Source organism: Podarcis vaucheri, assembly GCF_965113315.1.
Source record: "Podarcis vaucheri genome assembly, chromosome: 6".
Lineage (NCBI taxonomy): Eukaryota > Metazoa > Chordata > Lepidosauria > Squamata > Lacertidae > Podarcis > Podarcis vaucheri.
Window position 1 is genome coordinate 16,204,561 of NC_138764.1, and position 12,737 is coordinate 16,217,297.

Here is a 12,737-nt window from a genome sequence, read left to right on the forward strand (position 1 = left end):
GGGGAGCTGCCTTTATTTAACTGCTGAAATAAATGATCGGAGTTGCAGTCAAACAACATCTGAAGGGCTATAGGCTCCCTATTGCTGCTCTTTAATAACCTAATAAAAAGGTAAAGGGACCCCTGACCATTAGGTCCAGTCGTGGCTGACTCTGGGGTTGAGCGCTCATCTCACTCTATAGGCCGAGGGAGCTGGCGTTTGTCTGCAGAAAGGTTCCAGGTCATGTGGCCAGCATGACTAAGCCGCTTCTGGCGAACCAAAGCAGCGCACGGAAACACCATTTACCTTCCCACCGGAGCGGTACCTATTTATCTACTTGTACTTTGATGTGCTTTCGAACTGCTAGGTTGGCAGGAGCAGGGACCGAGCAACGGGAGCTCACCCTGTCGTGGGGATTCGAACCGCTGACCTTCTGTTCGGCAAGTCCTAGGCTCTGTGGTTTAACTCACAGCGCCACCCGCGTCCCTCTGAATAACCTAATATATTCATATAAAAGGCATGCCTGCATACACCAAGTCATCCATTTGTCCATTGATCCCATAGAAATCTACTGTGATTGGCCATAGCATTTCAACATATCAGACAGAGACCTTTCCAAGCCCTGGAGTTGTAAGGGACTCCTCTACATGAAAGACATGCACACTTCCAGTGAGCTTTTATCTTTCCCTGTGTGAGGTACATGAAGGTGCAAGTTCCCAGATACTTAGGCATTGCAAACTAATTGATCTAACACCATACCAATTCAAGCAAACTGCAAATGAAGACCTAGTTACAAATGGAGAACAGGAAAGCAACGATATTGCCTTTTGTTGATTAGCTTTCCATAGACAACTAACACGGTTTCAGCAAAATGCTAGAAGATTTACCATATCATTTTTGTTTTCCATGAAGATGCTGAGTTTCTTCAGAAATGACACAACCAGTATCAGCAGCTCAAAGTTATCCCGGTCCAGAGCTTTCACCAACATGTGGACAATGTTTTTGTTTCTCATCTTCAGCTCAGTACGAGTATCCTCCGCAAGGTTCAACAGCAGGTAAAGGGCAACTGGCACATTTGGGGTGGGGGAGAGAAATCACAATACTGAGAAACAAAAAATGTAGCGCTCATTCATTTCTAAGAATGTGAAATATTTCCAAGGATTTTGGATACTGCAAACATCTCCTGTGTATGGCTCAGTGAAATGAGATCCACTTAAGCATAGTATGTCCTCTTTGATGCTTAAGTGATTTCAACAACAAAAAGGTGGAAGTAAGCTACTGCATATATTTCAAGTGTTTTAGTTTACTGGGGAAATGTAGCTTGGTCTTTTAAAAATAAACTCAAATATTTATATCAATTATCATAACAATATTAGACATGGCTTGGCTCATATCTAGGGTTGCCATATTCCCAAAAGTGAAAATCCGGACAAAGTTGTTGACCTTTCCTCCCCCCCCCCGGGGGGGGGGCACCACCTCTCTCTTTACAGAATCATCAGTGGACCATATTTAAGCAGCAAAGGTGGACTAACACATTTCGTGAGTGTTTGCTCAGAACTGTTTTCCTGGAGGTTCCAGAGGCAGAGAAACGCCTTTCAGTTGAGCTGGAATATGATGGCTAGTGACTAAACTAGCAGTTAGTCTTAAAGTTAATGGGGCTCTCTTTCTAAACCTGCTACTTACAGTAAGATTTCTGAATAAAGGGAAACATTTCAAATAAATTCTAGGAGAAGGTTTAAGTTCATTCCGCCATAAGCATAAATAATAATAAGCTATACCCAGGCAGTATTATTTGTTACACATCCCACTGAAATCAATGGAATCTACAACTCATAATAAAAGGCAAATTCAAAGTTTACATGCTGAAAATTACAGTATAATAAGGCTTGTGATGTAATATGATAATGTTTACTGATGTAACGTAAGAAATTTAATAAATAAATCAAACTGCAAAAAAAGAAAGGCTAATTCAATTCTCCAGTTGAATTATATGAATGAATAAAGCATTAAGAGATTTCATACTCTATTGATCTGTAGTCTTATCTATACTTTAACCAAGTGCCAGAAAAGATTATACATGCTTCCAAATTGTAATAACATCCAACCATATTTAAGCACTGTGCCCAGGGAAGGTCACTTCGGTATTGCTAACACAGTGGTTTGAGTGTGACAACAATATTTAGGAGAATATTGGGGTCCACAGTTTCCTGTACTATTAATATCCATGATCTAGTAACAAATTTCCATAGAAAGTTTTATCTGCTCAATATATTCTATCCATTCAGCGCCTTTTCACTTCCAGTACTGTACACAAATTCTTAAACAAACACTGGAAATTTCTCATTTTCTCATGGCCACTAACTGATACCTAGTTGATGTTGGCAGTGTGCTAGGACCTTAGCTCTATGCAGGCCTCAGGTAACCTGAAAGCAGGGGGCTTTTCTCAACAGATGAATTTGGAAATAGAAATGATAGGCTGTTTAACAAAATTCATAGACTGTTTAACGAAAAAGTATATTAAGCAGTTTACATAAGAGAGTCTAAAATGTTTATTTTAAAAATCAATAAAATAATCAAACTTTAAAAATAAATAAATGTAATTTATTTGTAACAAATATTTACATACTGCTATTTCCTTTTTTAAAAAATCAAAGCGGTTTATAACAATACATTTATTTATTTATTTATTTATTTATTTATTTATTTAAATCAACTAGGTATTGCAGAAAGACGTGTCCTTAATTGCCTGCATAGGCCTGTGGAATAGAAAGGTTTTCAGCAGGCATTTACATTTTCAATAAAAAGTGCCTGCAGAACCTCTACTGCAGGCATCCTCAACCTTCGCCCCTCCAGATGTTTTGGACTACAATTCCCATCATCCCTGACCACTAGTCCTGCTAGCTAGGGATCATGGGAGTTGTAGGCCAAACATCAAATATTAGACATGGCTTGGCTCCTACCTAGGGTTGCCATATTCCCAAAAATGAAAATCTGGAGGGCCGCAGGTTGGGGGCGCCTCCTCTACTGGGTCAATGACACAGCTCTGTTTTTTGTTGTTAGCACATGGACCTCACCAACTCTAGGAACAACCAATGACACTCCAGTAACAAAGTAACAAGTCTGGGTAAGCTTGCTGAAATAAAAATGTTTTTAACAGGTGTAAAAAAAAACACAGTTCAGCAAAGGTGTCCACCTGCTATTAATAGCTGCAAAACCAAAATAAGCTTCGCTGAAATAGCAGTTCTGAGTAGCCGAAATAGCTTCAGTGTTAAAAGGACATCAACAACATTGGAGTCCTTGTAACCATTAAGAACAGAGAAAGTAACTACTACATTAGGAATTTGTACCTCGAAGTAGCTGCTCTTGCTTGACAACAAGCCCCTGGTACTTTTTAAAGGTTTTTTCATATTCTTTTTTCAGGGTCTGATTATCAGGATCTTCATCAAGTGAACACTGGGAGTTAAGAATATGCTCAACACATCAGGAAAAAAAGAAAGAACAGAAACTCTTCAGTCATGAGTACAAGCAGTCTGATGCAATTCAAAGCTAGGATCTGACAACTTCTAGAAGTAAAGCAATCAGATTAAAGGTAAAGGTAAAGGGACCCCTGACCATTAGGTCCAGTCATGACCGACTCTGGGGTTGCGGTGCTCATCTCACTTTATTGGCCGAGGGAGCCGGCATGCAGCTTCCGGGTCATGTGGCCAGCATGACTAAGCCACTTCTGGAGAACCAGAGCAGCGCATGGAAACGCCGTTTACCTTCCCGCCAGAGCGGTACCTATTTATCTACTTGCACTTTGACATGCTTTCGAACTGCTAGGTTGGCAGGAGTAGGGACCGAGCAACGGGAGCTTACCCCGTCGCGGGGATTTGAACCGCCGACCTTCTGATCGGCAAGTCCTAGGCTCTGTGGTTTAACCCACAGCACCACCCATGTCCCAAAGCAATCAGATTAGTCTAAGGCAATTTGCTGTCTCAGCCCTATAATGAACAGTGAGCTCATTCCATCTGTGTGCATCCTTATGTAGTCAAAATGACACTAACCAGTCTTAAAGAGAAGTAATACCTGGCCTGCAGAACTTTAGGGGAGGAACCCTAAGAGGGGACCCCAAAATACTCCAATAGAGACTGAGCATTCTTAGTGAACACACAGCAGTGATTGTATTTTTTAAGGGAAGGTGGTTGGAACTCTAAACAGGAGCACTAAATGCTACAATACTGTGTTGCAGTCCCACTTGTCTACTACAGATAACAAAGCTAAGGTGAAGGCTAAGATAAAATTACAGAAAGGATATCGGCTTTCTTCTTCTTCGTGAGTTCTTCCTGCCACAGCTCATGCCTCTTCAATTCATGATCAATGATGTTCATGCAGAGAGCCCCAATCTTGTAGTGTGTGATAAGTCCATGAAACTGAGAAAAACTACATTATGAAAAATACCAATTAAAAAAATCAGAGCAGGGCAATTGGCTTTGAAACAAAACTTCTATTGCCAGTCTAACTCACACAAAAACAGATCAGTGATGTTGCAACTATAGAGAGGTTCTACTCTGTGATTCAGCGTCCTCATTTAAAATATATATATTAAATTTTCAGAAAACATTCATATACATTATAAATTATGTGACATACCTAGAGAAGCAGAAGAAAATATAAATGATATTAGTAGCAAGTTCTACACTTTGTTTCCAGTCCTCTCGTAGAACTCTGGCCAAAGCACCCAGTGCAGTTTCTAAAGAAGGGGGAGAGTATGATGAGTCTCAGCTGCAGATTACATTGCATCAGGAAGCAACCGTTCTTGCCCCGTAAGACCATCTGAAACATGCGCTTAGCCACAAAATATATCCTGCCATGTTACTTTAGACTAGTATCCCTCTTGAACTTGCTTTACAATATGCTATATAGGCACACAAAAATAGCAAGCAAGTTTGCGTTAGTGCAGAAAGCAGGAATGGGAACCAACCTCTTAGCTTAGATTACTGCAAAGCATTATACATTAAGGCTGCTTCTGAAGACATCTCAGGAACTTCAGTGAGTGCAGAATTCAGCAGCCAGATTACTCAACTGGGCAAGATGCTTTGAGCCTATTGCACCGATCCTGGCCTGACTGCACTGGCTACCAATTAGTTTCTGGGCCCATTTCAAAGTGCTAGTTTTGACCTATAAAGCCTGAAATGGCTCAGGACCTCAAGGACCACCTCTCTCCATATGAACCTAGCTGCAACTTGAGATCATCCTCTGAGGCCCTTCTTCGTGTGCCTCCTCCAGAAGAGGTCTGGAGGGTGGCAACACAAGAACAGGCTTTTTCCACGATGGCTCCCCATTTGTGGAATGCTATCCCCAGGGAGGTTCGCATGGCGCTTTTATTATACACCTTTAGGTACCAGGTGAAGACGTTCCTCTTTAACCTTGCCTTTGGCTGACTGACATCCAATGCCCTTTTAAATGTGTTGTGGAAGGGGGTATTACTGGGTTGTCTTTGTTCTTATGTATTTTGTGTAATTTTATGTTGTGAACTGTCCTGAGATCTATGAGTATTAGAGCGCAATACAAATTTAATAAATAATTTTTTAAAAATTAAAAAGGATAAAGACAAAAAATAGAAAGGAGCAAAGATGGAGAGGTAGAAAGACTAGGAGCCAGAAATCAAAGCAAAAGAAGCCAACACTAGAACAAGACAGTCAGTGTCTAAAGAGCTTCCACTTCAGTTTCTCACTGCTAGAAGTTAGAATTCTGTGTCTCAAGGGAACATAGTTTTGCAAACCAGTGGCTGAAATATTCCTGGTTCAAGTAACTGTGAGGCAGAGTGATGCATATGCATATTAAAAAATAAGTAATTAAGCTAAACCTAACAAACATGCATAAAGACTACTAAGTCTAACCAGGGCGGAGAGGGTGAAATGGCTGCTGAGTGATCCAGACTCTGTGACTTATAAGGTGTCTCTCTATGCCCTAGCACAGGAGTAGGCAACCTAAGGTCACCTTCTCAATCCAGTACGTGGACGGTCTGGGAATCAGCGTGTTTTTACATGAGTAGAATGTGTCCTTTTATTTAAAATGCATCTCTGGGTTATTGGTGGGGCATAGGAATTTGTACATCCCCCCCCCAAATATAGTTTGGCCCACCACATGGTCTGAGGAAAGGTGGACAGGCCCACAGCTGAAAAAGGTTGCTGACCCCTGCCCTAGCAGCTAGGAACAGTGCTTTTTTTAGTTTAAAAATGTTTAGGGGTAGTCTCATTTTCCTACTCATATTGAAATACTGCCCCTCAATGAGGCCAGATTTAGATTTACAAAATGTTTAGGGGTATGTGTCCCCCTGCGTCCCCCCAGAAAAAAGCACTGAGTAGGAAGAAAGAACAGGATGGGCTAGGGGTCAATTGCAAAGGGGACTCTGAGAACGAATTTGCACATTTTTTTTTGAGAATTACCGTATTTTTCACCCCATAGGATGCACTTTTCCCCCTCCAAAAATGAAGGGGAAATATGTGTGCATCCTATGGGGCGAATGCAGGCTCTCGCTCTCCAGGCTTTGCGCAGATCTCCGCAAGCTGTGGGAGCCTGCGCCGGGCTCCCACGGCTTGTGAAGAGTTGCCTGCATGCCAAGGGCTGGGCGTGCTGAGCTCAGAGCTCCCAGGCTTCGCGCAGCTCTCCGCAAGGCGCTGGGCTTCCACGGCTTGCGGAGAGTTGCCTGCATGCCAAGGGCTGGGTGCGCTGAGCTCAGCGCTCGCAGGCTTCACGCAGCTCTCCGCAAGGCGCGGGAGCCCGGCGCTGGGCTCCCACGGCTTGCGGAGAGTTGCCTGTTCTGGGGGCTGGGGTCAGGGGAAGCTCAGGCTTCCCCCGCCCCAGCCCTGCGCCTGGGGGAAAAATAATTCCCCCCCCTTTATTTCCCCCCCAAAAAAACTAGGTGTGCCTTATGGGACGGTGCGTCCTATAGGGCGAAAAACACTGTACTTTTTATTCTGTGCAATAAGAAGTTTTGGTGGATTTGATCATTGTTTTACTGCATATGTAGCGACTGCTGTTCTTGTTTTCCTTCTTTGGATGATGCCAGGGCCTTTGGCTAGTACTTATCTGAAAAGCTTATCTGAAAATCTGACTACTAAACCTGCTCCATTTACTGAGGAAAATTCCCATCAGAAACTGAAAGTTAGAAATAAGCCTAAAATTACCATTAAGCAGAAGTTCTTCCAGATTATCAGGATTTCTGGCCAGCTGCAGAATGAGTGCAGAGCCACGCACTTTATCAGGAATATCTTCATAAAGTAGTTCAATGTATTCGTCCATGTCATTGATATTGGCTACTTCATCAATCTGAAAATATGAAGCAGAGAAAAAGAAAAATACTGCAGACATGCCAGGAAACAAATTGCATTCATAAAACAAATTGCACACTTAAATTCATTCCTTATTTTTCATATAAGTAGTCCCACTGCATTTAAAGGATAATTCGTATAAGTAGCTAGTGAGGAATGAAATCTTGTATAAACAGGTTTGAAATGAGACACTGAGAGATAAGTGTGAATAAAAACTTCAGGGGTGGGGAAGATAGCCATTATGAGCATGAATATGCTACCCAAATTAATCATTTTATTTTGTAAAGTGTTGGTTTCCGTATCAATAAACACAGTAGCTAAGCAGCATAAAATTATATCAAAGGTTGTTGTTTTTTTAAAAAACAACAACAACCAAAAGCACTATAGAATTATAGAATCGTAGAATTGGAAGGAACCATGTGGGTCATCAAGTCCAACCCCCTGAAATGCAGGAATTTCAACTAAAGCATCCATGACAAATGGCCATCCAACCTCAGCTTAAAACCCCTTCAAGGAAGGAATTCACCATTTTGCAATTTTACAAAATGGTTATGAAGTACATTAATATCATGTACTACTGCATCTTTCAGTAATTTTTAAAATTCATCTAGAATAGATGAATTCATTCCAAAGAAGTCAATGAGATGACAGAAAAGTTTAACTATACAGTATTTAAAATCCTCTAACTTTAACAATGCCTACCTCCATCCCTTCAAAAGGTGGTGGATCTTTTGGCTTATTGGATTTTTCCTTCTTTTCTGTGGAAGGAAAACAGAGTCATAACAATAAAGGCTCCTTGAACATTCTCGCTGTATTTTAAACCGTCTCTTTATGTTCAGCTCAAAAAAGGATCTGGAGGAGAACTGAAAAGTACTGAGTCAGTGGCACTCATACATGCCAAAAGCCTATGCTTGGGGAAGTTCCATTGAAATCCATAGTTTACTGATTTCTAGGTAGACGTATTTTGAGGTCAGGGTATCAGTCTAGTCCATTATCACAGATTACCACTTAGGTTACACACAAAAGAAAAGAGCACACAAACTGCTTCTCTGGGCACACCTAAGGGGACACTATCCCTCCTAGAAGCAGCTCATCGCAACCTAATGAATGACATTCCAGAGGAGCAGCTGCCATTAGAAAGGCAAAACCACTAGAATGCCTATATTATGCAAAACCAATTGAAATGAATGAATGATGGAGCCTCTTGGGGCGAAACAGGGGAATATCCAGGAATTCTTGTCTCGTCTGCCTGTGCCAGAATCTACCAGTGCCAGTTTCTTATGTCTACCAACCTTATCATCATCATTAGACACTTAGAAAACTATTCCATGTTACTCTCTGTCACATAGAAATATACAAGAGAAGATGAAGAAATGAATATACTACGGGACTGACAAAATAGGAATTGCATTTTGACTTGGTGGTTAACTGAATAAGCTACATTTTAATACGTTATGTCACAATATTGATTTTGACATTATGAGAAACTGTATTTAATTTTGAGAAGTCGTTTCTAGTAACTTTACAATTGTTATTATTTGGTATTAGAAAGGCAGCATGGTTGTAACCAGGATTTTTGTTAGTGGGGGCCATTGCTGAGCTTGGGAATCATGGGTAAAATACTCTGTAAATAGGACATTGCAGGGGGCTACAATTTAACGCAACCTTTTAGGATCCCAATCTTAAGGACTTTCCTTCTACCTTCCCTCTCCACCCCCCCCCCAAAGAAAAACACTGATCAGAGTTGAAAGCATCATGCGGCATCTTTCTCTATCTCACTAAATGCACATTTGGGAAAGAATTTTCAACAACAAAAATGCCAGCAATATTGCTTGATTAATGAAAAACGTATTCATATTTTAGTGTTCTTCTACTTGGCTGGCTATGTTTTCTCCATAAAGTTGTTTATCTGGTGGAAAGAGAGGCTGCCTTCACCATTGCTCTTCTTCCCTCAATAAACAGGTAAAAGATACAGATAGGTAGCCGTGTTGGTCTGCCATAGTCAAAATAAAAAAATTCCTTCTAGTAGCACCTTAAAGACCAACTAAGTTAGTTCTTGGTATGAGCTTTCGTGTGCATGCACCACAGACTGTTTCGAAGTCTGCATTTGATCTTGTTTTGCCCACCTTTTGCCGATGAGGTGTCCCTGCGGTTCTGCAGGTAATACAGCAACTGTTCTACCTCTGCTAGTTTGGAGGGGTGAATAAGCTTGCATTCCTCCACCACCTTCCGAGCCAGGGAAGAAATGTCTGTGTTTGCATTGAGACTCTTCAGTCGGATGCTGTAAAATATAATCCAAGATTTTTCACTCTTAGCTGATGCAGATCTCATATACAGGTGGCTCCCCACTTACGTGGGGGTTGCATTCTGTGGGGAGCCCACTGCAGTCCCCCCCCAGCTGTTGAGCGGAGTAGCACAGCAGCAGCAAGAGCTCCCACATGCCATTTTGGAGCCCTTGGAGTCGTTTTTTCTGGACTTTTGGCTCATTGGTGTCCTCTTTGGGCTCAGGGGAGGGTCTCCTAGCGAGCCACAAGGACTTTCCAGCTCTCTCCCACCATTTTGGGTTAGAATATTATGCTTTTTGTTTTTTCCTGAAATATTTGGCTTTTGAAAATCTTTTTGACACTTATTATTATTATTAAATTTGTCTACCGCCCTTCATGCGAAGATCACAGGGTGGTTCACAACATACAAAATGAGAACACAAAATACAAAATAAAAATGAACAAAAGCCAAACCAAACCAATAACGCTCCTCCCAATTTTTTATATATTATGTAGTTGATATAGTTTACTATACGCTCAATCAAGTCTCAACTGATTTAGGTTATGCAAAATTTCCTGATCTAAACTTTTTGAAACTTTAAAAATGAAAAAAGCTAGACATCAAAGGTATTTTAACAAGAACTTCTGAATACTATAAACTTACATTTTTTGACACTCCTTTCGCTCTCCCAGCATAGGATCTCCCATCTCCCCAAGGATGGTAGCTTCCACTTCATAGTGAACAATAAGTGCCTTTTCTGATGGATGTACATCAATATTTCCCCCTTTTACCTTCCTGTTAAGTAAGAAAAATTATGTGTAGCAATTATGCTGGGTGATAAGAAAAACATATATTTGATACAATAAGTTAAACTTATATTTGACCCTTTTGACATCCAAAGGTCCTACCACCCTCCTTAGGCGGTCTCCTGCTACTATTGTATTTTTTTAAAGACTGGTTTGTTATTGGTCTTTCATGTTTTAAGCGATATGCTCCTAAAGTCCTTTTTTTTCTTTTTAGCATCTCTTATTGACTTGCTTGTATTTCTTTGGCCAAAGTATATGTTCCTTTTTTGTTCTCTTCATTTGGATAAGACTTCTTGGCTTTGTCTCTCAGTACAAAGCCTTAGTGTCATTTTTACTCCTGAAATGTGGGATACAACTAACTACTATTAAAACCATTTCTAATGAAAAGGCCATAAGGAAAAATGTCTGATCCTAGAACAATAAGAATGACAGAGCCAATTACCGCTTCCCATCACCAAAACAAGCAGATACAATTCTCCTCACCCTTTTCAGGTGAACAGAATTTTTTGTTACCTACACAGAACTTTTAGTGCAAAATGTACTTTAGACTGTTTTGTTTATTCTTGGAATAGTCAGCTGAGGCAGTTACTACTATTCCTATTTTGACAAACGGAGAGCTAGCAAATGCAGATGTTTCTAGGAAAGCAGTATCTACCAGTTCCAGGCCATATTTGCATCATTCATCATTCATGAGCTTCACTGACGTGCTTCAGTGTGTCATCTAGCCCAACACATTTCAGTTACTACAACAAGCAGAAAAAGCACCGTGGTCCACCAAAACCCTTAGCAATTTTCACTGAGGGGTTGTTGTTTGGGAACCGCTGATACAGGAGATGCTATTTCAAGCAGCTGTCTCAGAGTATACATGGATGACACTTCAGATAGCAATCAGCACCTATTATTTGTCACAGTAACGGATGAGGAAATAAAGCTGAGCACACTACTTGGCCTTCCATCTATCAGGTGTACTATCAAGCCACAAGATTATAAAAAATATATAAAGTACTGCTAGACTGCTGCAAAACCCAACAGTGATCAGAAAGAAGTCTCACAAACAGGGAATGAAGGTCACAGCTCTCCCGTTGCTTGTTCCCCAGCAACTAACATTCAGAGACATGAATGTTAGCAGCCACTGAAAAGTGCCCTCACATTTAAAGCTTATTCTGCTAAGTATCATGCCTTAGAAAGATGCCCTTGAACTGTCTGCTTTCTTCTTGCCATGAAGCAGTGCAAAAGCTTCCAAAAGCAATTTCCTGTGGCATTGTCAAGCTCTCCCACCTATCGCTCAGCGGAAGAGAATATGTGCCTTGTGAGCAGATGGTCCCCCCAGGTCCAATCCCCCCGCTGGCCAATGTTCAAAATTAGCAAGGTACCAGGCGCATTTTACACTTAGCTTTCAACCACTTGTGACCAAGTGAAGATGTCTGGGTGCCAGGATGGCACTTGATCTCTCAGCATCTGGAGCTGTATGCCTGGGGATCACTGGATCCAGGCTCCTTTCACACACTAATACCCCATCCTGTAGAAGTCTTATCAGTTACTACCCAACTTTTAGAAGACATCTCTTTTTATATATGCGCTGGAAGCTGCCCAGAGTGGCTGGGGAAACCCAGCCAAATGGGCAGAGTATAAATAATAAAATTATTACTATTATCTTTTATCTGTACAATCAGAATGAATTTCTGGAATCAAAGTGCCTTTTCTGTGCAGCTTGAGCCCTGAGCAGGAGCAGTCAGCGTTAAAAAAAGAGAGCTCAGAACAGGCCAATATATACGTGGACTGTCACTGGATCAAGGGACTTTTCTCCTTCAAGTTCTCAGTGTTCTTAACCCAGCTCAAGGTCGTCCTCAGAACCAGCCAGACGTTGAACTGATAATCGATTGCGGTCAGCCCATTGTTTGGAAAATAAGACTTCAGAGTCGTCTTGCCCCCCAAATAGCAACCACACACTCTGTTTCGGAGACGGCAACCTTGGTTTTAAAGAGCCATTTTTTGCACCTAGTTTTTACACTGGGGCTGGCCTCTCCAGACAGGATTGGGAGAGATCCCTGCTTGAAACCCTGGATATCCCTGAAGTACAAGTCCCATCATCTCTGATCACTTGCCATGCTGGCTAAACATGGACCATTCATAAACTCCAACTCCTCGTAAGATTCCATCAACGGTGTCTCCGAAAATTTTTACACATCACTTGGGAAGACAGGCGAACCAATGCCAGTGTACTGGAAGAAGCAAAGATAACCAGTGTTGAAGCAATGATTCTTCAACATGTACTTTGTTGGATTGTTCACTTTGTTCGGATGCCTGATTATCATCTTCCAAAGCAGCTACTCTATTCTGAACTTAAAAATGGAAAGCGTAATGTTGGTGG

General features: G+C 41.3%; 1 protein-coding gene and 1 long non-coding RNA gene across 3 annotated transcripts in view; one reads left to right on the top strand and one right to left on the bottom strand.

Annotated features, from left to right (window-relative positions):
- Positions 1-12,737, top strand: part of LOC309533933 — a 274,946-nt gene that overhangs the window by 84,689 nt on the left and 177,520 nt on the right. The gene's annotated exons all lie outside the window — the stretch shown is intronic.
- Positions 1-12,737, bottom strand: part of KIFAP3 (kinesin associated protein 3) — a 73,299-nt gene that overhangs the window by 56,518 nt on the left and 4,044 nt on the right. For both annotated transcript variants that reach the window (XM_082225461.1, XM_082225460.1), the window contains exons 2-9: positions 10,224-10,355; positions 9,422-9,576; positions 7,998-8,053; positions 7,152-7,293; positions 4,612-4,711; positions 4,277-4,401; positions 3,327-3,425; positions 867-1,045 (exon numbers count right to left, since the gene is read on the bottom strand). In XM_082225461.1, coding sequence (XP_082081587.1) covers positions 867-1,045; positions 3,327-3,425; positions 4,277-4,401; positions 4,612-4,711; positions 7,152-7,293; positions 7,998-8,053; positions 9,422-9,576; positions 10,224-10,355 — 988 coding nt within the window. The remainder of the gene's footprint in view (positions 1-866; positions 1,046-3,326; positions 3,426-4,276; positions 4,402-4,611; positions 4,712-7,151; positions 7,294-7,997; positions 8,054-9,421; positions 9,577-10,223; positions 10,356-12,737) is intronic.